The sequence below is a fragment of the Spermophilus citellus genome (genome assembly GCF_964194105.1).
Source record: "Spermophilus citellus genome assembly, chromosome: 11".
NCBI classification, from domain to species: Eukaryota; Metazoa; Chordata; class Mammalia; order Rodentia; family Sciuridae; genus Spermophilus; species Spermophilus citellus.
The window spans coordinates 130,200,526-130,228,108 of NC_138192.1; the positions used below are offsets into that span (position 1 = coordinate 130,200,526).

Here is a 27,583-nt window from a genome sequence, read left to right on the forward strand (position 1 = left end):
GATGCTGATGGGACTGGTGGAGGTGGTGGAGGTGTGTCTTGGTCCATTTTCTGTTGTTATAACAAACTACCTGAGGACAAGTGATTTATAAAGAATTGAGGTCTGTTCTGGCTCATGGTTGTGGAGATTGGGAAGTCAAGAGCAGGTACCTGCATCTGCGCACTATCTGGTGACAGCCTTCTTGTTGCATTATCAATAGAGGGTAGCACAGGGCAAGACCGAGAGCCGAGCAGGCTTGCCAGAGAGAACACATTGTCATAACAAAACCACTTCCTTGGTGGGGTAGAGGCTGCAGTGACGATGGCTATGGCAGGAGTAGTGTAAGGAGATGGGTAGAAAACTGAGGTCAAAAGCAAACATAGCCAGGCTGATACGTTGAGCAAGGAGGGAGGTGAAGGGACAGCACTCTTTCCATTCTGCTAGGTGTTCAAGTTAGGCATGTGTCCGATTTCCTCATCCTCCTGCAAGACTAACAATGCATCTCCAGATCCTGGCAGCCTGTCTACCTTAGAATGGAGACTTTACAGTGCTTGTTCTCGATGGCATGGACTTGGTGCCAAGCAGAGTACAGGTCCTGCTCTGTGTTTTATTAGCTGTGTGACTACAGATAGTAACTTGAGCTCTCTGGGCCCTTCTGTTCACAAACAACCCTATTGAGCCTCTCCCATGGTCAGAGGATGTTCCTAGTACCCAGGCTGCAGCACTCGTCACAGTGTCCTTGGTCTCAATTCTCGTGGCGCCTGTATTCTAGCAGGGGAAGCACACAGGGAGGTCATACATGGAGGAGATAACTTGACTGATAGCAATGACCAGGCGGCCAGCCCAGCTGGAGGGGACAGGGACGATTTCCCAGTGGTATGAGACCTGAATGACAAGGAAGTGCCCTTCTCGAGTGAAATCCAAGTCCCTGGAGAGCCTTAGAGAGTGTCACTCTCGGCAGATCAGCAGTGGGGATCCGAGCGGCCCTGGGGGGCGGTGCTGGAGCCCAGCGCCTTCGAGGGCAGGGTAAGGAGTGGACAGTGCTGTCCCTGCAGGGGGAGCAGCTGGCCTCGGGTTTTAAGTGGTGGAGTGGGTGTGTTTGGGGAGCAGAGCAGGCTCCGTAGTGCAGGAGATTGGGAGGGAGGAGGGTTAAGATCAAAGAGGCCTGGAGCTTGGGACGACTGAGCTGGAGGGTGACGGGCTCCCGAGAGGCAGACGAGAGCAAAGGCGTGAAGATCTGGTTTGGGGCCGTGAGGATTCTGCCTGTCCCGTGTCCCCGTCTGTAGAGGGGACGAAGACAGTGGTGCGCGAGGTTGTCGGGAGCTGGAACCGGGTGGAGCAAGGGGGCGAGGGCGGTGCTCAGTGTGAGCCGCCTTCCCGATGATCACGCAGTCAGGGCCACCCTCATTCTCGTCCTCCTGTCCCAGGTGCCTGGGGAGGCCAATCCCATCAACATGGTGGCCAAGCTCAGCCAACTGACAAGTCTGCTGTCCTCCATTGAAGACAAGGTACTGCAGGGGGTCCTGCAGCTCTTGTGGTTTCTTGGGGAGTCCCCTGTTTAGACAGAGGATGGCCAGGTTGCTTCCTGTGTCCCTTCTGACTCTGCCCCACTGCTGCTGCCCACAGGTCAAGGCCCTGCTGCATGAGGGTCCCGAGTACACCCACCGGCGTTCCCTCATCCCTCCAGTCACCTTTGAGGTAAGTGGCCCTGACAGTGGAGGCTGGCCTTGAAATTCATGCTTTGGGGATCGTTCTGGTCCCTGGGAAAAGCGTGCCTTTGGCCTGGGCTATGGAAGGGCAAGGAACCCAATTGTGGAAAACGGCGGTCCCTGGAACTGCCTGGCCGGGGAGATGGTTCACCGTGAGAACTGGGGCCTACAAACGTCAGTGAAGTCCCCTCCGTAGGGAGGCTGCCAGGGACAAGCTCCTCATTGGCTGCAGTGCTATAAACTTTGTCCTCAAAATGAGAGGAATGAGCTACATGCAAAACAGTGTCCCCAGCGGCCCGTGGGGAAAAACCAAAACAATTGCTGTGATCTCCCTGAGGGGGGCTGAATTCGAACCTCCAGCCTTGATCCAGAAGCGTGTTTTTCTTAAGTGATCCCCAGTGTTTCTGGTGTGTCCAGCCAGCCTGATCCCCGCATTCAGAAATACAGTGAGAGACATTCTGCTCCCCACCCCAAAGTCCTCTCTCATCCTGAAAATTCCTGTAAAAGACAGATTTCCATTTTCTGGGCTGTCCTAGGCCACAGTGTTCAGCTGGCCTTGTAACAAGGCCCTGGGGTGTCTCACTGATGTCCTTTCTGGAAGTCAGGGCAAAGCAGGTTGACATAATGAGCCGCTTTGCAATAGTTCATCTGTTTTCCTCCACTGAGCCTGTTGGAGAAGAGCTGGGGTGCACAGTGGGCGAGCTGGGCTGGCCCCGAGTGTGGGCGACTCTCAGGGGAGGCAGTAGGGTGTGCACATGTGGACTGAGGCGAGGGAGATGGTGTCAGCAGCCTGATGGCCTCCCCAGGGGACGCTGACCCAAGGTTGCCCAGCCATGGATTGGCATCACCGAAGCTCATTCAGAAAATCAACAAACCACATCTCTTCCTCTGCGAAGGTGAAGTCAGAGTCTCTGGGGATTTCTCAGAAAATGCAGCTCAAAGTGGACGTCGAGTCTGGGAAACTGATCATTAAGAAGTCCAAGGATAGCTCTGAGGACAAGTTCTACAGCCACAAGAAAAGTAAGACCCCCATGCCTCTTGCCCTAGGTCTGTGGAGGCTTTTACTAGGGACCTGCAGCAGGTGACCCATCAGTAGCAGCCCCAGAGAGTAAGCCCTTTGCAGAGTGGTTGCTGCCCAGCGTGCCCACAGCGCCTCACCCTGCCCCTGGAATCCCTCCCCTGGCCTCATGTCCCCTCCCCTCATGCTCTGGCCTCTCCTTCTGAACCCTGGGGAAGGAGCTCACACCTCACATGGTGTGCCCTGCCTAGCGACAGTCTTGTGGCTGCGGCTGTGGTGACCACACATCTATGTGTGTGACTCTGTCTTCTCTTCCCTGCAAACAGGCCAGTCTGACCCACCCTGTCACCTCACTGTGCCTACTGCAGGCCCTGCATAGCCACTTAGCAGCTGTGTGACCATGGGCATGTCACCTCCAAGCTGTCTTAGCAGCTTTGGGACCTTGGCCCACCACTCTGGGTCTCAGTTTCCTCGTCTGTAAAATAGGCATGAGAAAGATAACCTAAGTAACACGGGACAGAGCCCAGCACCTAGGTGCCCCTCTGAGCCGGCTACTGTCTTGGCCCCGGAGCTGTTTGGGCGGGGAACTTCTGGTGCATTGAGTGGCCAATAAATAAACAAATATATCAACACACTGTCAGCTGCTGATGAGTGCTGCCAAGAAAACAAGAGCATAACGGGTTAGGAATCAGCGAGGGAGATGGAGTAGCCAGCAGAGGGGGACAGGGCGGGCGCCTCTCAGCGAGGAGCACAGGAGCTGAGAGGTTAGACGGGGCCTGAGGGGAGGGTCCCAGATGGGAACAGCCTGTGTGGACTCAGGCAGCACAAGCAGGCCTTGAGGAAGGGCAGAAAGGGCTGGGGAGCCTCACCCGTGATCTGCTGGGAGGCTGAGGCAGGAGGATCACGAGTTTGAGGCCAGCCTGGGGTGCTCAGAGGCAGAGAACTGGGGATGACAGCCTTGGAGCCAGAGAAACAAGTTTAGATGCTGTCGCAAATGTACAGGAAGTCTCTGGAAAACTTGGATCCAGAACAGGAGGACTAGACCTCAGTGCCATTGCCTTAGTGCCACTGCAGGGGAAGGACGCTCCGGGGACAACAGTGGATAGCCGGCCCTCCCTGGGGTCACCGTTTCCACCCAGCACTGGGACCTCGGTGTATTTAGGAGGTGGAGTGTGGAAGAATGGGATGGAACAAACCCGTGGGAGCCAAGGAGAGGCCTTGGGAGGAGCTGAGCCGGGCCTGTGCCTTCAGATTCCCCTGTGTATCCTGGTATGAGAAGGGCACCTGTCACAGGAGGGTCTTATGACCTGCTTCAGGGAAGGTCAGAGAGCACTTTCTGCATCTGCTGTGTTTTGGGTTCCTTTCCTTAATACCCCTCATGTCAAGGTGTCTATTGGAGGTACGGGGTGTGGGAAGCCCAGGGCTCGTGTCCTCTCTGGGCCTCAGTTTACTCCTCTGTCAAATGCGATGGTGGTTTTATTCTGGAGGGCTGCCACGAGGCATGAGGGGCCAACACTGAAGCACATGGGGCCTGGCGTCTGGGGCTGCTCAATGCAATTGGTCACTGTCACCACTGTCACCGTTCCAGTAATCCTTCCAACACAGCTGTGAGGCAGGCAGAACGGAGCAGTGTGTGTGCATATGTGTATGGGGTGGGGGTAAATCAGGAAGAAAGTCCCTGCGCACTGGGTGACAAGCTGTCATACCTGCAGAGCTAAGCCCCTGGCTTCAGGGCAGGCCCCTCCATGCGGTGCCAAGTCGGACGTGAGAAGCCGCGAGTTACTGGCGTTTGAGCACGAGGGCTGTGTGGAAAGCCGTCAGCTTTGAATGGTGCTTCCCTCTTTCCTAGGAAGAGTAAGTTCAGGAGGTCGGTTGTACAGCAGGTGACTCCAGCTAATGACAGTAGGTTGAATTCTTGGAAATTGCTGAGGGACGAGATGTTAAGTGTTCTTGTAGCTGTGGGCAATCGCAATCCAGTTACTTGGAAGCTGAGGCAGGGGGATTGCAAGTTCAAGACCAGCCTCAGCAACTTACTGAGACTGTTTCCAAAAGTGATAAAGAGCTGGGGATGTGGCTTAGTGGTAAAGTACCTCTGAGTTCAATTCGCAGTACCCCCCTCCCCAATAAAAAAGTGTTCTCACAATAATGGCAAGTATGAGCGGTGACAAATGTGTCGATGCGCTAAGTTTGCCCGTTCCACCCTGTGTATGCGCTCAGAACACCATGTGGTACCTGATACTTTGTGTATCATTTTAATTAAGCAGGGCTGGGCATGTAGCTCAGTGGTAGAAGGCTTGCCTGGCATACCTGAGGCCCTGGGGTTCGATTCCCCAGACTGGGGCAGGGGACTAAGTAACGGGGAGGGGGTGGGAAGGAGAAAACAGCATTGATACCCAGCGCCTGCCAGCCCTGACTCGGGGGCACACACCCAGCTCTTGTCGCCCCCCACCAGGTTGACGGAGCTGTAGTAGCTCTGTCATGACACCCGTCACATCAGAAGACACCCACCTGTTCACAGTCTGTCCGCCCACCCATCCCCCCGCCAAGGACAGAGAGGTCTTTACCTTATGCCCCGGCCTGGCTGCATGCTCAGGGACATTCCCCATAAGTCCCAGCTCCCCTCACATGTGGGCTCCACCAAGCTGGGGTGTGGGTCTCTTGTTCACCGCTAAAACCCAGAACTGGGCTGAGCCCAGAGTAGTGGTCAGTGCAGGAATGAATTTCCCAGCAGATGCGTATTGGTGAATACACGACGAGCAGCTGAAATCATGCAGCGCCCTCGGTCCTGCGTTTAGGCAGCCTCTTCATAGCTGAGAGGCAGTGTGCCTCACGGCTGAGGCCTTTGGTAAACTGGGTGCTCATCCCAGAGCCAGGACTTGGTCATACTGTGATCTTGGGAAAGCAGCTTGACTCTGGAATCTCCATGTTCCTCTCTGCAAAACAGGGCTTCCTGCGAGTGGCTGTGAGATGAGTGGGTGAGGCCTGTCTTTAGCCCAGAGCCTGGCTCACAGTTTCCAAGTTTGGCTGTTAGCATGAAGTGTCGCCTGCCTGCAGGAGCTCTGTGGCTGCAGGCTTTGGTCACCATGTACCATAATGTCTTTGGCATTATGATCTTTAAACATAGGAAAAGACTGTTGCTCTATGACAAAATTGTAATGCATTCACTTTCTGAGCACCTGCTCCATGCCAGGTGTAGGTACCAGGTGGGGTCCTAGCTGTCAGGGAGGTTGCATTCAGCAGGAGGAGTAAAGGAGAAATCAACAAACACAGACTTGCACATGTGACCCAGGAACATGCCTCGGAGCAATAGCTCCAGGCTGGGAATTAAATAGGAAGACAGGACAGTCAGGAGCCAAAACCTCCCTCAGTGTGTCACGGAATGAGATCTGAGCATGGGCATGTTGACAGTCATGCCCAGAAGGAGGCCAGGTGGGGTGCCTAGGTGGGAGCAAGGCTGGCAGGGAAGGCTGGCTGCCTGAGCACGGAGGAGGCAGAGGCTGGGCGGGTCCAGCTGGTGCGGCTCGCTGAGCGCTGAGCTGCCACTAGGTTTTAAGCGGGGGATGCCATGATCCCACTGTAACAGGTCACTGGCTGCTGTGCTGAGCATCAATTGTGAGGGGGAAGGAAGAGTGGGGACAGAAAGACCAATTTAAGAGGTCATGACAGTAGTCAGGCAGGAGATAGTGGCTTGAAATGAGGAGAGGTAAACAGTCTGGTTTGAAGGAAGAAGGAAGAATGGCGGCCCGAGGAGCGCAGAAGAGCTCGCTTTACTAACCCCATGTGAGAAAAGGGAGCCACTTACTGACCCTGGTCAAATAAGAATCCCATCAAGGAGGTTGTCACGCCCTGGCAGCAGCCGCAGAGTCCTGGAAACAGATGTTCAAGAAAACCAGCAGTTCAGAGGGAAGGAGATGCCGCCTGAGAGTAGCCGAACTGGAAAACTGCAGGGCATCCGGGTCGCAGGGGAGGGAATCATACCGTGGGACACTTCCTGCTGCCACTGGCAAGGCCCGTGGGATTCCCGAGCACAGAGCACACACATGTCACCCACAGTTTCCTTCTGGTGACACTCCTAGCTTATGGAGCATGCGTCCACTATGGTCATTTCCCTTCCAGAAGCCAATACTCAGAGGCACAAAGGGAAGGGGAAGAGGTGAGAACAAGGAAATCTTTGTAAGTGGGAAGTAGAGGTAATGGCAGCCAACTTAGAGAACCGAGCAGCTAAGCATGAAACACGAGGGGAGAAGAATGGAGGCGCTATGGCTCATCCAGGGGCCACCACGGGCTGGGAACTGAGAGCACCGGGGGCCCTGGAAGTGGGGTGAAGGGCCCGATGGAAACCCGTCAGAGAGCTGCAGCCCCCAGCTGTCTCCACTGCACACAGCCAGAGGTGCCCTGGCTCGTTTGTCGGGAGATGGGTATTTCCTCTCCAGGGGAGGTAGAGGCCTGGGGGCCGCTGGACCTGGTAAGGGTAAGAGACCCTACTGAAAGCAAAGGACCAGTGATGATAGTGACAGTGGCTTTCCAAGTGCTGAGAGCTCGGCCTTCTTTCCTGAAGGATGCCAGCAGGCCCAGGCAGGATGTCGGAAGCATCTTTTCTGGATGATGTGACCACCTCTGGGGCAAAGATGAAAGTGCTGCCATCAAGTGACCACCCAGTGGAGAAGCCCTGCTCGAAGGAGCCCACACCACTGATACAACCCAGCCTGTCAAGGGTCACCAGAGCAACCTTCATGCCCAATCGTGGGGCTTTCTTGAATAGTTGTATTTTGGATAATCTATAAGCCAAAATACCATAAAAGTTTTAAAACTGTGCTGCAGAAGTATTTTACTGGTAAGCAGAGATACATAACGTAGTTCAAGTATGGAAAGCTCTTGAAATACCGGAAAGGTCTAGTCCAAGGTCAGCTAGTGGTATAGGGATGTTTTTGCTTTAAACTTCAGCTTGTTTGTGTTTGCTGCTTTTTCACCAATGAGAATAGATTGTTTATGTAATGAAAGAAAATAATTAAAAAGAAAAGAGCACAGGAGGGCTGTCAATTCTTTCCACTTATTTTTCCTGGGTCCACTGTGAGCATAAGGCAGACCCACCCTCCCTTAGGTTGCAATCAGTAGGGCGGCTGACTTTAAATGAGAGTATACACAATTTCCAGTTGTCCCACATGACATGACTGATGTTTACCTGCTTCAGTTCTACAAAGCCAGCAATTTTATGTGATTCAACTTCAAAATTGCAAATCTTGGTGAGTCCCCTCTGAAGACAGCAGCTCACAAAGATGTAATGATGGCTGTCTTTATTGAGACCTGCCTTTAGCTGGGATGGCTCAAGATCCTGTGTCTCCATTTATCACTGTCTTTTTGTGGGGGGAAGGGAGGGGGATACTGGGGATTGAACTCAGGGACACTCGACCACTGAGCCACATCCCCAGCCCTATTTTGTATTTTATTAGAGACAGGGTCTCACTGAGTTGCTTAGCGCCCTGCTTTTGCTGAGATTGGCTTTGAACTTGCGATTCTCCTGTCTCAGACTCCCAGGCCACTGGGATTACAGACATGCGTCACCACGCCTGGCCATTTATTACTGTCTTAATCCTTCTGATCTTGCAATCTTTAAGGGAAACCTCAAATAAAAGACAGTGGGACACGAAGACAGAAATAAAGGGAAAAACAAAAACTGTTGGAGGAAATAAATTATACAGATTTAAAAGAATTTAGAGTGCTGTCTAAAAAAGGGAACAGGAGGAAAACAATATAAAAATGAAAGGAGGAGAAGAGAGAGAGGAAGAAGGACGACTCTGGGAAAGGAAAAACTACAAAAATGTAGAAAATAAAAACTTGATGGAAGGGTGGGAGGTAAAATGAAGGAAACTGCCTGAAAGCAGAACAGTGGGGCAGAGCACTGGAAGACAGCAGAGGTGAAATGCTTACGAGGAAACCCTGGAGGAAGAGCTCTGGGAAAGATCAAGTGCAAACCAGACTGTTGGGAGTCCTCAGATCACTCCCAGGTTCAGTGATGCATGAGGAGAAACCAGGAGGCCACTGGGCGTGGGAGCACATTCACAGCTGGGCCTTTAGTGCATGGAAAGGGCTCTGCAGAATCAACAGAAGAGGCACCGGGCAAGAGCTGAAGGGAACCAGGACACGGTTCCTGTCCACCAGGATGGTCTTTAGATCCTCAGCACCAGGGTTTTTAACTGGGGCTGGTCATGGAGGTACCCTCTCCTGGCGAGATCCTTCTTGACATCTAAGGTCCAGACTCCAACAAAAGGCCACCCTCACTAGCAAGCTCCAGGACAGCAGTCACAGGCCCACTGCGCCGATTCTTTTCTGCACAAAGGTGAATCAGAACAGCTTTTTCTCCTTGGTAATGCTGCAAACTGGAGGTGTCAGAGCAAGTCTGCAGAGTCAAGAACTGTTTCAAATTTGGAATCAGTTAAGTGGGAGAGTAGAGTTTTCAAATACAGGAGACTCCAAAAATGTATTAGTTGCCCATTCTTCCTTTCTTGGAAAGGTACTAGAGACATTACTGTAACAAAATGAAGGAGTAAGCCAAGAGTTGGGGTCCAAGAAACAAGATCCAGTGAGACAGAGCTGGGTAGGTTGTTGGATGACACGGGTGTTGGCCCCGAGCTCCACTATCAGACCTAGAAATGGCGTCCAGAGAGGCTCTGGGAAAGTTTCCCAAGGACAAAGGATGATGAAAGAGCTTGGTCACAGGAAGGAGTTACAGACTTGGGGGGAGTTGGGACCAATGAGAACCCAAGGCAGGGGGCTGGGGAGTGGCTCAGTGATGGAGTGCCTGCCTAGGCCCTAGCTTGATCCTCAGCACCACATAAAAAAATAAATAAAACAGAGATATTGTGTCCATCTACAACTAAAAGGTTTAAAAAAAGAAGGAAGGAAAGAGCCATGCACGGTGGCACACATCTGTAACCCTAGTGACTTGGGTTGCTGAGGCAGGAGGATGGAGATTTCAAGATCAACCTCAATAACTTAGGGAGGCCTTATGCAACTTAGCAAGGCCCTGTCTCAAAATAAAATATAAAAAGGCCTTGGAACAATGTTGAGTGGTAAAGCATCCCTTGGTTTGCTCCCCAGTCCAAAGAAAAAAAGTAAATTTATAGGTAAATTAAAAGCCAAAGAAGGAAGGGGAAGGGGAAGCAGAAAGGCAGAGCATCTAGGAGCAGCAGGATCTGGAGACCAGACAGAGACTTAGGGCTCAGCCTGTGGACAGGAGGGTCAGAGGAGTTGATGGTCCGGAGTCTGGACCTGGTGGAGACTGGGACGTATTGGCTGGATGTGTGGATGAACAAGGAAGTTAACTTCCATTTTTCTTAAGTCCTGCAGCTCATCAAGTCACAGAAATTCCTGAACAAGTTGGTGATATTGGTGGAAACAGAGAAGGAGAAGATCCTGCGGAAGGAATATGTTTTTGCTGACTCCAAAGTAAGTGACAGCAAACCTCCAAGAGGGACCGAGAGGAGGGTGAGGGGACCCCTGTCTATTGAAGATGGTAATGGGCCAGGGAGTGTGCACCGGTAGCTCACTTCTCAGCAACCCACTTCACGCCTGGGGAGGCCAAGGCCTGTTCTGCGTCAACCAGGGTGTGTGCTGTCACGCTCTGGCTGCCCCAGGAGCTCCTGTGCCACCTTGCCTGGCTGCATCCCTTCAGGCACATCCTTCATCACCTGCTCCTTGCCCGGCCCTGGGCCTGACTGGGAGGCTTTTAGCTTCTCTGGGCTGGACTTGAGAGCGCTTTGGGGACCTGGATTTAATTCTATCTAGTGCCCCCTCTAGGAAACTTGTTTCTGCACTTTGCCCCACTCAGAGGAAGTACGATGCTCCTGCCAGGACTGGCTCCTAGAGGAAACGGTGCTGTGGGGCCAGTGGGAAGCCAAGGGCAGGCCCCTCTGCAGCCAGAGGCGGGCTTCTCTGCCACCTGAGCACTTACCTTAGAAGTCTCAATCAGGAGCTGAGACCCATCAAGCCCCACTGTTCAGTCCCCTCTGTCCAGTTCAGAGGAGGCCGTTGGGCCACAGAGCAGTAAGGACATCTCTCACAGAGGTGCTGGATGACCCACATGCCACAGAAGGTCATGTAGGGTCAGTCAGCACCTACATTAAAAAATAGGGTGCATGAGCCAGTAGTGGGAGGTGGAAAGACTACTGGAAGGACAGTATTCTGGGCACAGGGGTATAGGTCCAAAACCAGTTCATTCTGCCCCAGTTTTGCAAGCTCAGAAGGATTGAGACATGGAATCTCGAGCCATCTAAACCAGCTAAAGGCAGGTCTCAATAAAGACAGCCATCATTACATCTTTGTGAGCTGCTGTCTTCAGAGGGGACTCACCAAGATTTGCAATTTTGAAGTTGAATCACATAAAATTGCTGGCTTTGTAGAGCTGAAGCAGGTAAACATCAGTCATATCATGTGGGACAACTGGAAATTGTGTATACTCTCATTTAAAGTCAGCCGCTCTACTGATTGCAACCTAAGGGAGGGTGGGTCTGCCTTATGCTCACAGTGGACCCAGGAAAAATAAGTGGAAAGAATTGACAGCCCTCCTGTGCTCTTTTCTTTTTAATTATTTTCTTTCATTACATAAACAATCTATTCTCATTGGTGAAAAAGCAGCAAACACAAACAAGCTGAAGTTTAAAGCAAAAACATCCCTATACCACTAGCTGACCTTGGATGTTTGATTCAACCCATACATTTATATTTTTTAAAAAACAAAATACAGGAATGCAATCTATACTGGTTTGCATCAAGTAGCTTTCCTTACTAGCTACAGATTATGGCATCTCTCCTTGTTGGTTAAGTACTTCTGCACCATAATTACTTGACCAGATTCTAGTTTATGGATGAACAGATCCCCCATGATAGGACGTGAAGGTTGTTTCTGAGCTTGTCTGGTTTGCAACATGTGCTGCAGAGCCACGGAGGGCTGGATCTTTGGGTGGTTCCAGGATCTCTCTAGAGTCAGGTCCTCCTGTGGAATGGCTGGGTCAGAGAACACTTGCTGACTCGGGATGCGATTCCCAGGTTGCGGTTCGGCCAGTGCAGAATGACTTACACTCCCCCCGGTTTTCTTGGCTGAGTCCTTTGCAAAGTGTGATGTGCAGGGAAGCAGAGGCCTTGATCAGTCTGTCCGCCCTTTCATCCCCAGAAGAGAGAAGGCTTCTGCCAGCTCCTGCAGCAGATGAAGAACAAGCACTCGGAGCAGCCGGAACCCGACATGATCACCATCTTCATCGGCACCTGGAACATGGGTGGGTCCCTGTGCCCCTCCCTCCTGTCCCATTTCCTTTGGTTTTGCTTTTCCTGCGGTTGAGGGACACCCCCAACTCTCCTGCCTTCTTGCCCCGGCCCAGTCTCCTTTCTGAGGAATTCTACTCCTTCCCCAGGGGGATGAGCAAGAAAAAGGAGCTCTGGGTAATTGTACCCCGGAGCAGCAGGGTGGGCTTTGGAAGAAAGAATCTGAGTATCTAGGTGGAGGGGCCCACTGGAGCACCCTGCCAGCATTGGTAGCTTGCCTAGGGGACCCAGCCCTGGGAGAAAGAAGTCCATTCCTGATTTATCCAGAGAGAGATCAATAGGTATGGAGGTAGGTAAGTGGATAGACAGGTAGGTAGGTAGGTAGGTAGATAGGTGGATGAACAGAGTGATAGAGAGATGCCCAGTTAAATTTGAATTTCATAGGAACAACAAATAAATTTTTAGTATAAGTGTTTGTCCAGAAATAAATATATAAATACCAAATATATACTACATATATTTATATACTAATATATAAGTTAAATATATACTAAAGAATATAAATTTTCTAAAGAATGTTGACATAAGTACTCAGCTAGAAATCAATTAGTAAGTAGGAGATGTCCATTTAAATCTGAATCTCAGATCAACAGCTGTTGCTTATTCTAAAAACCTCCCATTTTTCTGCCTTTGTCCTGGGCGGAGTCAGGCCACCCCAGTACCTGGACCAGTATGTAGTCACCTGGCAGAATCCTGGAGGAAGGCTTGAGCACCCTTTAGAGATGCGGGGGCTGCTTGGAACTGAGAGGGCAGTGGGGAGGGGCCAGGATTCCAAAAGATAGGTGGGAGATTCTGGGTCTCTGCGTCCACTATGGGCTCCTGACCCCAGGTCTGCAGAGCATTAGCCTTCCCTGTGACTTTTGACCCCTGAGCTTGCCAGGTCAAGCCCACATGATTTGGGGGTCACAGCAGTGCTAAAGGAGAGACCTGGCCAGGGCCTTGGGGCCCCACATCTTCGTTTCAGTATCTTATTGTCCGCCTGGCTCTCCCGCACTCGCCCAGGGCTTCATGCATGTGGCCCGGGGCACTTTCCATTTTTCCCTTCATCAGCAGAGGTTTCTTTGGGTTGGACACAGTCAGTGTCCCGTTGCACACTGGAAGGGTGGCAGGGTCCCCACAGGGTGACCCACCAGCCCAGCATTCATGCACCAGCTGGGAGCCCCCAGGAAGCAGAATTCAGCCAATACTGTCATTCCGCTTCTTGGGTTTCTCGGCCCTTGTAAGCCAAGAAGCCACCTCTGTGAAAAAGGAAAATGTTCACTCATCCTCCTGGGGCACCCTTGTTCTTGCTGTTTCATCTCATTTTTCTTTTCTTTTCTGTTTTAAAATTTTTTTATTGTGAGAACAGGTTCTAAGTTGCTTAGGGCTTTGCTAAATTGAGGCTGACTTTAAACTTGCAGTTGTCCTGCCTCAACCTCCCAAGTCACTGGGATGACAGGCATGTGGCACCATGCTGGACTTTCCTCTCCTTTTTGGAAATGGAAATGGAGGGGGCCTGCTTGCTCTCCCTGTTCTCCGGTGAACACCTGCTCATCTCAGCTCTTGACTGAGACCTCCTTTGGTGGACACTAGGAGCCTCCAATCTAAACACCTCAGCTCACTTGGCAGATTCACCAGTAAAATATAGATTCCTGAGGGACAGGACAAGTCCTAATGCATAAAGAGCTCTGACCCCTGACTGACTCCTGGGTGATGTTGGTGCTTAGTTTTTCATCAAAAGCATTTGCTGGAATGGTTTTGCCTGATGATGTGACCTACCCTTATGTCCCCCGTGATTCTTCTGCTGTTTTGATCCCCTTGATGCTGTTGATCTGGTGTGCCTTCAACTCACTTGGTGTTGGGTTTTGCTGTTGAAGGTAACGCCCCCCCTCCCAAGAAGATCACGTCCTGGTTTCTCTCCAAGGGGCAGGGAAAGACGCGGGATGACTCAGCTGACTACATCCCTCATGACATATACGTGATCGGCACCCAGGAGGACCCCCTGGGAGAGAAGGAGTGGCTGGAGATACTCAGACACTCCCTGCAAGAGGTCACCAGCATGACTTTTAAAACGGTGAGCAGTTGGCCACACCCCAGTGGTGCTCGAGGACAGTGGGCTTTGCTTCCAGAGAGCATCTCAGGCACAGTAGGCTTGAGCTACCAGCTCTCCCCCTCCACTGAGCCCCCACTTCCTTAGCCACAGAGATGGACCTGGAGGCTGTACTCAGATTGATGGGGTCAGTGGGCTATTGCTGAAAATCACTGAGCCCTCCTCCTTCCCAGCCCCTGCTTGTAGGAGATAATCTTGGAAATGTTGTGAGCCCCAGGTGTCACCTTAAGATGCTTTCTCTCATGGTGGGGCATCAGGAGGAGTGCCCTGAAGGCTAGGGGGTACGGACAGGGCACGCCATTCCCTGTGCTCTGGGGCCAGGGCTGGGCCATTCCTTGTGCTCGGGGTTCAAATACTATACCAAGTGTTGCAACGCTGTCCTCCCACCAGGTCGCTATCCACACGCTCTGGAACATCCGCATCGTGGTGTTGGCCAAGCCAGAGCACGAGAACCGGATCAGCCACATCTGCACTGACAACGTGAAGACTGGCATCGCGAACACCCTCGGTAAGCAGGGCGGGCACCGGTCCTCCCAGCACACTCTGCTTTGTCCTTCTCACGGAGCCACCTGGGATATATCTAGATTAAACCCTGAGACTCCTCCTGGGTAAACCCAGGTGGTCGGTCTCCCTAGCCAAAACTCACCTGAGGTCTACACCGGCTCTGGGGATCTGGCTAAAAAGTGGGTTTTGACTCAGTAAGTCTTGAGTGGATCCTAAGACTCCATGTCTAGCAATCCCCAGGTGACCTCAGTGCTGCCAGCTGGTCCATGGGCACCACTTTGTGCAGCAAGAACCTAGAACAGGGGTCACTGGCACACTTGTGCTGGACAGGGCCGGATAGTGACTGTCACAGGCTTCATGGACCACATGCTCATCTCTGCCATTGCCACCAGTGAGCTGCCATAGGCCACACAAAACGTGAACGAGGTGGCTGATTGGTGCCACTTTCTTCATAAACGAGGCTGGGGTTGACCACAGGCTGGTGCCTGACCTGGATCCCAGCTCTGAGCCTGTGAGCCCTAGTCACAGCACTGCAGAGAGCTGAGAGAGAGACCAAGCGTGGGAGCGAGTGTGTGCGTGCTCATGTGCATGTGCTTCTGTGTGTATGTGTGACTAGGGGTGTGTAAGCCTATGGGGGTGTGGCTCAGGATGTGTGCTTGTGTCTGTAACAGTCTGTGAGTGTGCCACCCTGTGTCTGTTAGTCTGTGCTTGTAAGTGTTGATCTATCGTGTGAGCGTGTGGGAGTGGGTAGGTGCATACAGGCCAGGGTGGAGTCGGAGGTTAGGCCATTGGGTTTGGGTGGCTGGAGCTGGGGACAGAACAGAGTCCCAGAGGAGACAGGAAATGGAAGGATTGTTGCAATCCCATGTGAAAAACTCGGCTTTTTGCTGGCAAACCTCAAACCGCCCTGCCACACCCACTCATCTGTCCTTCCTTCCTGCCTCAGTGGTGGTGGGGACAGCACCGGCTGTGCCCTGGTCTGAGCCCAGCCCTTCAGCTGCCCTGGAACTTCCCCTTGTCTGGAGTCCGTCCCGCCCTGGCTACTTGCCTTCCTTGCCACCCCCACCCACACAGCAAAGTTCACTGAAACCTCACATTGCAAAACATACCCTGCCTCAGCCAAGCCCAGCTCTGGTCACCCATCAGTCCTCTGGGCAGCGAAGGCCTTCTGAGAGTGGACCCCACACAAGGCCACGGGCCAGAAGCTTTACCCACATGATCTGACTGAACAGCAGTGCCCTGTGGGGAGGCCCTGTTAGCGTCCCAGAGGAAGAGACAGGCCATGTGGCTGTATCCTAATTTGGCCAAGGCCCAGGGACAAAAAGTGGTGGGTGGGGTTCAAACCCAGATGTGGGTCTTTAGACCCAACTGCCAGAAGGGGAGGGAGCTGGAGAGGAGGCCTGGGAGAGGAGGGGAGGCACAGGCTCAGCAGCACTCGGCACAGGGCAGAGTGAGCCCCGGAGCAGGATGCCAGAGCTGGCCCGGGCCTGGGCACACTGATGACACACCCCCCAGCTGCAGGTTCCTCCTCTGGAACCCGGGAAGCTGAGCCAGGTCTAGGTTCTAAATGTCCTAGTAGCCGCATTAAAAATAAAAAGGAGGTCTGGGCTTGTGGCTCGGCGATAGAGCGCTCGCCTCGCACGTGCGAGACCCTGGGTTCCATCCACATAAAAATAAATAAGTGAAATAAAGGTATTGTGTCCAACTACAACTAAAAAGTAAATATTAAAAAAAATACAAAGGAAATAGGTGGAATTAGTTTTAAGAACAGATTTTAGTGAACCTCACACATCCAAAAAGTTATCATTTCAGTAGGTGTTCATTACATATCTAGCCGTTTTTCTTACCTTGGGCACATGAGGGTTTTACACTTAGAGCCCCTGTCATTTGGGATCCAGTGTGTTCCAAGTGCTCAGGCATGTGTGGCTATGGCTCTCGGGTTGATCAGAGCAGGTTCCCCAGCTCCAGCCTGGCTCAGGCTGGAAGACGGGCTGTGAAGGCCAGCTGTGATATTAGGGGAGCCTCTGTCACAGCCACTCAGCACTGGGAACCCTGAAGGCAGCTGCACGCAGATGATACCTGGATGAAGGGGCAGAGCTGCGTGTTGATAGAACATTATTTGTAAATGCTAAAATCAGAATTTCATCTCTTAGCCGGGTGCAGTAGCACAAACCTGTATTCCCAATGGCTCAGGAAGCTGAGGCAGGAGGATCTCAAGTTCAAACCCAGCCTCAGAAACTTAGCAGGCCTTAAGTAACTCAGTGAGACCCTGTCTCTAAATAAAATATTTTTAAAAGGGTTGAGGATGTGTCTCAATGTTTAAGTGTCTCTGGGTTTAATCCTCCGTATCAATATATATCTTAATGTATTATGAAAGATTATTTTTCTTTTGAAATTTTTTTCCCCTGAACCATTTAAAAAAGTAAACACTGACTTAGAGGGCTTGTCAGGCACACATCTCTGGACCCCAGAACTTCAGCTTTGGTAGCAATTTGGTGTTTCCCCTTCTAGCAAGTTTCCAGGTGCTGTTGCCACTGGTGCAGGGAGCATACCTTGAGAACTGCTCGTCTAGAACAGATCTGCCAGTGAGGCCTTTGGTCTCCCTGCAGCCCTGAGTTAGCCAGGGTGGGGGTCAGTCCACTCAGCCGGGCCACTTCCTCCCAAATCCTCTTCCAAGTCCTCTGCCTGCCCTTTTTTTTTTTGGTATTCCGGGGCATGTACCACTGAGCCCCATCCCCAGCCCTAGTTTTGTATTTTATTTAGACACAGGGCTCACCGAGTTGCTTAGGGCCTCACTTTTTGTTTTGCTGAGGCTGGCTTTGAACTCACAATCCTGCCTCAGCCTCCCGAGAAGCTGGGATTACAAGCGTGCCACCACCCTCAGCCTCTGCCTGCTTTTGATGGTCCCTTTCTGCTTGGCACAGTGGCTACTGACGTGCCTGCCAGCCTCCTTCCTCTGCCCTGCTGAGGAGCCCAGGGCTGTTGGTCCTCACTGCCCATGACGTCTCCCGGCCCGTGGGACCTGCTCGCTCTCTCTTCCCTGCTTCTCTAGCTCTTTCTCAGTGCCATCTCCTTACCCTTTGATGAGTTTCCTATTTGACTTCTCTGACTCTCCTGCTCTTCCCTCCCTTTAGGGAACAAGGGAGCCGTGGGGGTATCATTCATGTTCAATGGAACTTCACTGGGCTTCGTTAATAGCCACTTGACTTCTGGAAGTGAAAAGAAACTCAGGTAATGGGGTGCGTCCCCCAGAAGCCTGTGTCTGGGTTACTTATCCAGGTAGCCCTCACTCCTGAACCCCTGACGACCTCTTCAGTGCCCGTCCAGGACCATCTGGGCATCTACCAGCCTTTAAGGGCCTCCCATGGTCTCAGTAGAGGCAACTGCAGTCCAGTAGGGCCCTCAGGTGTGGGATGACTCTTGTCTGGAGGACAAAAGTGACATTAGTGTCATTAAGCTCGTAGATACCTAGCCAATACTCCCATGTCCACGGGGAGACCTTGTGGATCAAGGCCTGGTTTGCCTACTGGTGGCCAGTCACGGATGGCTGTCTAGAACACCCCTCTGCTGAGCAGATTTCACTGCTGTGGCTCTGGTCCTCTGTTCCCAGCTTGGTCTCAAAAGTCCTGCTGCCCATGTGGGAAGGTGGTCACTGCCCCAAGGCTGGACACATGCCTACGCTGACCTCGGCCATGGTGGAGTGAGGAGCTGTGACCTCATGCCAGGTGGCCTCTTTTTCCTTGCATTAGGCGCAACCAAAACTACATGAACATTCTCCGGTTCCTGGCCCTAGGGGACAAGAAACTGAGTCCCTTTAACATCACTCACCGCTTCACCCATCTCTTCTGGCTCGGGGACCTCAACTACCGCGTGGAGCTACCCACCTGGGTAAGGAGCACTGCCTGGGCTGGGGCTGCAGCCGCCAGGCACAGAGGCTCCTAGGGTTGGCTCAGGACAGAGTCCTGGAGCCAGGACACACAGAGCAGGTCAGGCAGCAGCAGCTGTCAGGGCCCCACGCTGTGCCATCGCAGAGTTTCCGCCATTGTGTGGAGCTCTTCTCACGCCAGCTTCTCACCTGACTATCCTGTCCACCCCTCCTCCCTGTCACTGCCTCTCAGTTATCCAGGAAGGACAGGAGTCCGAGGGGACCAGTGCATTCATCTCACCACATCGTGGTACCAGTCAGTCTGAGGAAGACATTTTTTGAGTTCAATGCCCACCCATGGTCCCCAGGGGAGAAAGGTGGGCAGACTTGTGGTTGAACATATGTCTCGGAAGCAGGGACAGGGAAGAGGTGAGAGGAAGAACAGTGAGTGCCCTTTGTTTGGAGACTGGGGTTCACCTGCAGGCTGTAGGTAGATGCTCTGACCCTGCAGTCCTGTGAGAGGAAGGGAACGGAACAGGGCCTGACGTGGTGTGCAGACAGGGACACTGAGGCACGGGAGGACGAGACTGCAGCTGAGGGCCGCAGTGCAGTGGTGCACACCTGGAATCCCAGTGACTTGGAAGGCTGAGGCAGGAGGATTGCAGTTGTTGGGCTAGCCACAGCAATTTAGGGAGGACTTAAATAACTTAGTGAGCTCACGTCTGAAAATAAAGAATTAAAAGGAACTGGAGGTGTAGCTCATGATACAGTGCCCCTGATTCAATCCCCAGGACCAAGAAGAAAGAGACTTGCTGAGGGTTGATTGTGTTCTCTGAGAGGGGTCTGTCCGTTTCCCAAGCATCTTTCCACATGATCCCACGTCCCTCAGTCACCTCCGCGTCTCTGACCACCTGAGCAGCTCTGTAGAGACCAAACAGGGGCATCCATCTGTATTGTGCCCAGCCACGCACGTCCTTCCTCACAAGATGCCCTGGGCAGCTTTCCTGTTTTCCCTTGTCATCCAGCTGGCACATGGGAGGGACTGGCAGGGCCCCCACTTCCTGCCCCTTCCCTGCAAAGGGGCTGTCACAGCTGCTCACCAAAGCAGAGACTCAGCACCTGGTTCAAGGTCACGGAAGGGGTGGGAGGGAGGACTCCTATCCAAGGCCAGCACATCCCATGAATGTCACACTGACTCGTGGGGTCAGACCAGCCAGGATCAGGGAGGCTGATGCCCAGAGAATAAGCAAGAAGCATACCTACCCGTCTCCTCAGGGTTAGGAAAGACGACGCTAAAGTCAGGAGACATACGAGTGTGGACTAGCTAGGAGCTAATGCTACTGGGATGATTCTGGGCTCTCTCTAGAGTTTTCCTTGTTAATTAGTCGAGTACCAGGAAGCAGCCGCCCAGCTGCCAGGCCTGGGCCTGGGGAGTGCAGGCACCCCAGGCCCTGGTGTGGCTGAAGGCAGCGTGAGGCGCCTTCTTGATGCACTGGTGAAGGAGGCTTCTCACCTGGGCGTGTCTGGCTCCAGGAGGCAGAAACCATCATCCAGAAAATCAAGCAGCAGCAGTACGCAGATCTGCTGTCCCACGACCAGCTGCTCACGGAGAGGAGGGAGCAGAAGGTCTTCCTGCACTTCGGTGAGAACACAGTCTGTCCTGCGCCCTTTCCAGCCGTCCTTCTGTCTCCCCAGACATCCTTACCAGGGGACGGATGGCCTCGGGGAGGAGGGAAACGGGGCGCGGTGGCGGCTGGGGAACTACAACTGAAACCCTAGTGTCTGTTTCAGAGGAGGAAGAGATCACGTTCGCGCCCACCTACCGCTTTGAAAGGCTGACTCGGGACAAATACGCGTACACCAAGCAGAAAGCGACAGGGGTGAGTCCCCCCAGAGTCCTCTACTGCTCCCCTCGCCCATCTCGTCCCCCCCACACCTCTGTTCCCAGAAAGGCAAACAGGAAGTGGAAAGCAACAACAAATCAGAAGCCACGTGCCACTGATGTCACCCTGCAGAAGCTGGTGATCTACCTGTGCACTGCGAAGACTCGAACTCACACTCAGATTTTACCTTCTGTTCGGATTTTTTTTTTCATGGTGTTGGGATTGAACCCAGGGGTGCTCCACCCTGGAGCCACCTCCCCAGCCCTTTCATTTTTTATTTTGAGGCAGGGTCTCACTAAGTTGCTGAGGCTGGCTTCAAACCTCAGCCTTCCAAGTAGCTGGGATTATTGGCATGTGCCACCACACCCAGCTATCCAGATATTCTAAAGGGATATTCTGAAAGGATTTTAAATCATTATTTCTTTAACTGGGTTCTGAAGCTTATTTAAAAAAAAAAAAAAAAAAAAAAAAACAACCAAACAAACAAAACAACACCAAGACCTGTGATTGAGTATGTTTGCTAAACTGACAAGCGGATCCACATGCAACAGTTTCTCATTGCAGGACTTATCAGAGCCCTTTATGGGCTTCAGAGCATGCAGTCCTCCATGAAGAAATCTGTGCCAAGCTCAGTTAGTCACAGAACACCAATTCGTATCTCAGTAAAGCCACTTGGGTTCTAAAGAATTGTGTTTGGAGAAAGAAGCAATGGAAGATTTATTTGTTGAAAGATATTCTGATGGCCTGGGGGGCGGGGGGCTAGGCGCTCTCCTAGGTGCTAAGAGGTCAAAGGTGAATAAGACGCCTGCCCCAGGGAGTCTATAGTAGGAAAGACCAGGCAAATGTGCAGTGACTGCAACTGGGACAGACATGGTTCTGCCAAGTCAAAAAGGAGCAGTCCAGGGAGGAAGTGGCCACTGGGGCAGGGAAGGAGCCAGAGGCTTCTTAGAGATGACCTTGGAGGTGCTTGAAGGGCAGCTTGAGATTCGACAGACAGCCATGACCAGGGGGGCAGGGGAATAAGCACTTGGGGCTAGAGGAGAAGCGAGCACGAGGAGCTGGAGGTTTGGCTGGACTTTGGAGAGACACTGAATAGAATCTGTGAGGTGAAATGAGACGGCGAGAGGCTAAGGGTGGTTCTTCCCGCTGATGAGCAGATGAATCCCTGGTGAAGGTTTTCAGAAATGCCGATGCCTGAGCCTCATCCGCAGAGGTTCTGATGCAACAGGTAGGGGGCCTGACCTCTGTGTGATTATGGAGGTCCACAGGAGACGGCAATGTTAAGTGTTTGGTAGCATCCACAAAAGCCAAACCTTCCCTTTTTTATGATTCAGGAATCTACTTCGGTGTAAACTTAAAATTAAAAAATACTAGTGCATTTGTTCATCAAAAGATAAATACAAGAGGCGGGGCATGGTGGCATGTGCCTGTAATCCCACCAGCTCCAGAGGCTGAGGCAGGAGGATCGAAAGTTCAAAGGCAGCCTCAGCAACTTGGCAAGGCCCTAAGCAACTTAGTGAGAATACTATTTCAACATTTCTTAAAATGAAGGAACTTTTTACAAGCAACAATAGGGATGAAAGGGCCAGACCCCAAAACAGATACTGAGCAAATCCATTTATGTGAGTTGAAGACCGGGCAGAATCAACTGAGGGAGACCTTAGTCCCCATGGTGTCCTCCCGAGGAGGGGGGTCTTCACAAGGAAGGTGCGTAGGAACCTCCTGGGGTGACGTGAACCATTCCTGACGTGGACAGTGGCTTAGCAGGTATACCCAACGTAAAAATTCATCCAGCCGTACACTCGCTGCATGTGAGCTGATCTCAAGTTAGGGGCAGACGATAATGTGCTAATCCAGAAAGTGAAGGCTGTGAACCAGAACATTCTTGAAAGAAATTTGGTTCGAAAAAAAAGAAAAAAGCAAGGGTAGGCTCTTTTAGGATAAGTACCTTGAGCTAGCTTCCTTCCTTCCTTCCTTCCTTCCTTCCTTCCTTCCAGCAGGGATTGAACTCAGGGGCAGTCAACCACTGAGCCACGTCCCCAGCCCTCTTTTGTATTTTATTTAAAGACAGGGTCTCATTGAGTTGCTCATTGCCTTGCCGTTGCTGAGGCTGGCTTTGAACTTGTGATCCTTCTGTCTCAGCCTCCCGAGCCACTTGGATTACAGTTGTGCACCACCGTGCCTGGCATGCCTTGAGATATAGAGACAAAAAAGAAAGAGCTAAGCCTGGGGAATAAGAATATTGGTTAAGGAGGGTTCTTGGCGTTGCCCCCTTGCCTGTCCATCACACCTGATGGGTGTCTTGCTTAGCACCATAGCCTGAGGCCCAGGAGGGGCTCCTCCTCTGTTAGATTCTGTTTGAATGATTCTGTGGGTGTTGGGGACCATGGCTGGGGTATATTTTTAAATCAAGCAGCAGGAGAAGATGATGGGGACTGGATTAAATAGAAGTAGATGGTTTCTTTGAAACAGAGGAGGTGAGGATGCAGAAATGCTAAGGTGGTGAGGAGAACAGGTGCAGAGAGCAGGGAGGTGAACGGGTCTTACTCAGAAACAGGGATCAGGACCTCTTGACATGTGGGACACAGCAGTGCCATTGGGAATTGAGGCAGGTTAAACATTTACCACCACCCATGGGGAAAATCTATGAAGAACCAACAGCAGTTGAATTTGAGGAGTGCAGAAGCCACCAGTTGACCTTTTCTTTTTTCTTTTTTTTTAACTGATTTAAAATAAAAAAGTAGCAGGACTTTTCAACATGTGACTTTGATTTACAGATGAAGTACAACTTGCCCTCCTGGTGTGACCGAGTCCTTTGGAAGTCTTACCCACTGGTACATGTGGTGTGTCAGTCTTACGGTGAGTGGAAACGGGGTCGGAAGGTCTGGTCTGACAACAGCCACACATTGGGAAGGCCTCAGTCAGCTCATCTGCAAGATGGATGGACTCCTGCGCCCCTGAGGGGGTGGCCCGAAGGAGTTGACATATCCCATCCATGTTGGGGCTGTAGCACAATAAATGGTCCCTGCTTTTTGTGACTTCTGAGTTTTGAGCCCCCTCCCTGCTTTAAATTTTTTTTTTTTTAGTTACAGATGGACCCAGTACCTTTATTTTATTCATTTTTTTTAAGAGAGAGAGAATTTTTAATATTTATTGTTTTCGGCAGATACAACATCTTTATTTTTAATGTGGAGCTGAGGATCGAACCCAGCACCACATGCATGCCAGGCAAGTGCGCTACCCCTGAGCCACATCCCCAGCCCCTTATTCACTTATTTTCATGTGGTGGTGAAGATTGAAACTAGTGCCTCACACATGCTGGGCAAGTGCTCTACCACTGAGCCCTAGCCCCAGCCCCAAGATCTTTGGAACAAAAAAAGAAATTCAGTTTTACTTCTTTTGAAAGGGACTATATTAAATTTGAGTATATGAAATTGGTGTTTTGTAGTTCAGAAATGGTCAAATACTGGGCATTCATATGGTTCAACTTGATACATGTCATAAAGTACTCACACACGTTTGTACAGATAAACCGAGTTAAATCAGTGAAAAAGACATAATACCCAGGGGTGGGGTGCACACCTGTAATCCCACCACCAGAGGCTGAGGCAGGAGGACTTGGCAACTTAGTAAGACCTTATCTTGAAATAAGGGACTGTCTCAAAATAAGGGCTAGAGATATAACTCAGTGGTTGACCATCCCTGGATTCAATCTCCAGGACAAGGGGGGGGGGGTATAATAAACAATACTAAAATAAAGTAAATGATTTATAGAATACATTCCCAAAATGATTAAGAAATAATCGTTGAACCTTGAAGTTTAAGGGATGTCGGGTGATCTTAATCACCCAGCATGTTTATTCTTAAACCTACAGATTAGTTTCCATTACTTGCAGAGAGAGCTTAAAAATTTATAGAGCAGAGTCATTTTGAATACTGACTGAGAATCGTGTTAATTAAGACGTTGCAAATCCCCAGACAGTGGCGTCCCTGGCACTGCCCATGAGCAGTCCCAGGCCAGAGGCCCCTCCCTGATGGGCCTCGTGATCCCGGCCCCTCCAGTTGGGGGCCTCTCATGGTGAGGAGAGGAATAGGAGGGGTCGTGCCTCTGCTGGTTGGCTGCCTCTCTGGAGGCGAGCAGACCCCGTCATTGAGCTCTGGGCCCATATGCTGAGCTGATACCTATTCTTTTTGTCTGTGTATGTCACCTGCTCCCCAGAAGGGCCCAGAGCAACTGCCCCAGGATAGTTTAACCCGTGGACCCTGCTTATTTGGCTCAGTCTCCCAGAAGTGGCCTCACTAGACGAACTTCACACCAGGCCACCTCCCCTCCCACATCCACAGCCAGGGCCCCGCTCTAGCCTCCTCCCTCTATTCCCTCCATGTCCCCCTCCACCCCTGAGCTCACCTGAGGGCCTGTGACTCCTTCCCAGCCCCACACGGGACCAATTGCATCAGCATTTCTCCTTCTCACCTCTGCAGATCCCAGGGCAGTTCTTACTTCTAGGAAGATTCGGCCTTCTGCCTCCATTAGCCACCTGTGCAGAGAGCTAGGCGACAGTGGGGGTCTTCGAGTTACCACTTCCTAATTCAGTGTCTTAAAACAACAAATGTATCTTTGCTCCCTGTTCCCTGGGCTGGACTGGATTGGGCTGCTGGTGTCTGCTCTCTCTGGTGTTGGCTGCGCACACTCAGGCAGGAGCCCTGGGGTTGGCCGGCATCGGTAGGGGTCTTGGTCTCAGCGCTGCTATCCACCCTCCGGCTTCTCAGCTTCAGGTCTCAGCCTGTCCCTGCGGTGGGTTCGCCATCTGCAGCTTGACCAGATGGCGAACCTCACTTAGAAATGCCCTCCCCTCCCTGCAGGCAGTACCAGCGACATCATGACCAGTGATCACAGCCCTGTCTTTGCCACATTCGAGGCAGGGGTCACCTCCCAGTTTGTCTCCAAGAATGGTAAGCAGTGAGGAGTGTTGCTTTCTGTTTTCCTCAAAGATAAAGGGTCTTGGGGACTTGCCTTCTGGTTGCAGCCATCCGTTGTCTGTTGGAAGAAGGCTGGGCTTCAGGACAGATCCTGTCTGTCATGTCCAGGCCACATCACAATTTCAAATACTCTATTCGGCAAATGGAACAGCCTTTGAAACTTTGAAATGTAGTCTGAAAAACAGGAAATCAGTGTCTACTGAGGTGTAGCCTGTTTACCACCAACGATGATTCTGGGCGTGCAGGATAGGAATGAACATTCATCAGTGATGTGTTCTAATACGTTTTAAAATTTGTCTCTTGTAAGTGAGTCCATTGGTTTTCCATTCAGTATGGTGGTGTATCCTTCCTTACACTCAGGTTTTTAAAGTGAGTCTCTCTTAGGTAAATATTGATATGATTATAAAGTAGGTCTGATGGTAAAAATATTTGAAGGTGGATGTAGATGGCTGAGTCGTGGGAAATACTGGAGTAAGGGATACTTAGATTTGCAGGTAGTTTCTCAGATCTTCCCCCCGCTGCCAGGCTACCCTCGTCCCGGTAGGTATGTGTCCATCCAGCCTGCGGCCTGGGTATCCAGGGGCTTGGGTTGCCATCTCTGCACCTCCCTATTCTGTGCAGCATACGATTCAGGCTCATTTACAGAGGCTGAGTGTGGGGGACCTAGGCAGGGGGAGGCTGTCTGGCTCTGTGCCCTTTGTCAGGAGGGATGGAGGCTGGGACACCCCCGGAATGCTTTTCCCATGGTACGGGCCTGACACGTGGGGCCCCAGCAGTGTGACCTTCCCTCTCTACCAGTCTTGGCCTCCCTCTGGCCTCCTTCCCAGCTCTGCCTCTGTGCTCCACAGAACCTTCTAGCCTTTAGGTTCCCCTCCCCCTTGCTCCCACCCATCTGCACTTTCCCTGAGCTCCTGCAGCCCTCGTGGGCTGGCGATGTCTCCTCCCTGTCTCTTGCTGGCTGGAGCGTCCTCACTGTTGGGACCAGTCAGTACGTGGAGATGCTCAAAAATACTGGTTACCTGGGTTGAGCTTTGATGGCTTATCTACCAGAGCAGCCTAGGTGCTGTGGGGCTTCGAAGGAGAAAGAAGAGAAGGAAGAATGTGAGGAATAGAGAAAGGAGATATTTGTTCTTGTTCTCAAGTGGCTCAGAATTTACATGGATAGTCCGAACCCTTGTTTAAAACCCGCTTCAGGATACTTACAAAAGCACCACCGAATTAACGTAATTAGCACCAGAGAGCTTTCGGAGCCCAGAAGGAGGACTGGGGATAAGCACACACCTGAGGAAGAAAGAGCAGCTGTCCCTCACTTATCTGAATCCAAAACCGAACAAATTTAGATTCTGAGCTTCTGGGCTTTTCTACAAACTCTTCGTTGGAACTAGTGGGGAGATTGGGGAGATTAAGGGGGTTCCCAAGGCTACACAGCTTCAGTAGCAAAACCAAGAGTAGATCTTGGCTCGTTGAACTCTTTTTTCTTTCCATTCTGCTCCCCACATGGCCAGCCCATGATTGATCAGAGAGGTTGTAACTGTCATCTGGAACACTCAGCAGGGGCAGTGGATTTCGTTGTAGCCTCACCTCAAGGAAAACTTTGCCTTCCTCCTCCTCTTCCCTTCCTGGAACTGTAAGCGGGAGCTCAGCCTGGGGAAAGAGCACCCAGAGGAAAGAAACCTTGGTGAACAGCCGACAGGACATGCTGCACCTCCAGGCACACTGCGCCCCTCAATCCCTATCTTCACCTGTTCCAGGTCCTGGGACTGTCGACAGCCAAGGGCAGGTTGAGTTCCTCGAGTGCTATGCCACGTTGAAGACCAAGTCCCAAACTAAATTCTACCTGGAATTCCACTCGAGCTGTTTAGAGAGTAAGTGGTCTTTTGGGTGGGACAGGCCAGCACTCTTTTTTTGGAGGGGTGGGAGGTACTGGGGATTGAACTCAGGGGCACTCCACCACTAAGCCACATCCCCAGCCCTTTTTTGTATTTTATTTAGAGAGGGTCTCGCTGAGTTGCTCAGTGCCTCACTTAGTTGCCGAGGCTGGCTTTGAACTCACGATCTTCCTGCCTCAGCCTCCTGAGCCCCTGAGATTACAGGCATGTGCCACAGCACCCAGCCAGGCCACCTCTCTCATAATCCTTTTCATAAGTGGTATCCCACTCCATTTCTCCTTTCACTGGAGAGGACTCTCTGATGGACCTCGTGGGGTCAGAGAAATGGGGCTGCTGTGGGAGGGCCCAG

At 51.7% G+C, this 27,583-nt stretch overlaps 1 protein-coding gene across 1 annotated transcript in view; it reads left to right on the forward strand.

Annotated features, from left to right (window-relative positions):
- INPP5D (inositol polyphosphate-5-phosphatase D) overlaps positions 1-27,583 on the forward strand; it is a 110,075-nt gene that overhangs the window by 66,966 nt on the left and 15,526 nt on the right. Inside the window, exons 7-20 of the mRNA XM_081261875.1 lie at positions 1,407-1,487; positions 1,606-1,677; positions 2,585-2,708; positions 10,046-10,152; positions 11,876-11,978; positions 13,881-14,077; positions 14,504-14,621; positions 17,752-17,848; positions 18,367-18,505; positions 20,016-20,124; positions 20,274-20,362; positions 23,143-23,224; positions 25,229-25,318; positions 27,097-27,210. Of these exons, the coding sequence (XP_081118001.1) occupies positions 1,407-1,487; positions 1,606-1,677; positions 2,585-2,708; positions 10,046-10,152; positions 11,876-11,978; positions 13,881-14,077; positions 14,504-14,621; positions 17,752-17,848; positions 18,367-18,505; positions 20,016-20,124; positions 20,274-20,362; positions 23,143-23,224; positions 25,229-25,318; positions 27,097-27,210 (1,522 nt within the window). The remainder of the gene's footprint in view (positions 1-1,406; positions 1,488-1,605; positions 1,678-2,584; positions 2,709-10,045; positions 10,153-11,875; positions 11,979-13,880; positions 14,078-14,503; positions 14,622-17,751; positions 17,849-18,366; positions 18,506-20,015; positions 20,125-20,273; positions 20,363-23,142; positions 23,225-25,228; positions 25,319-27,096; positions 27,211-27,583) is intronic.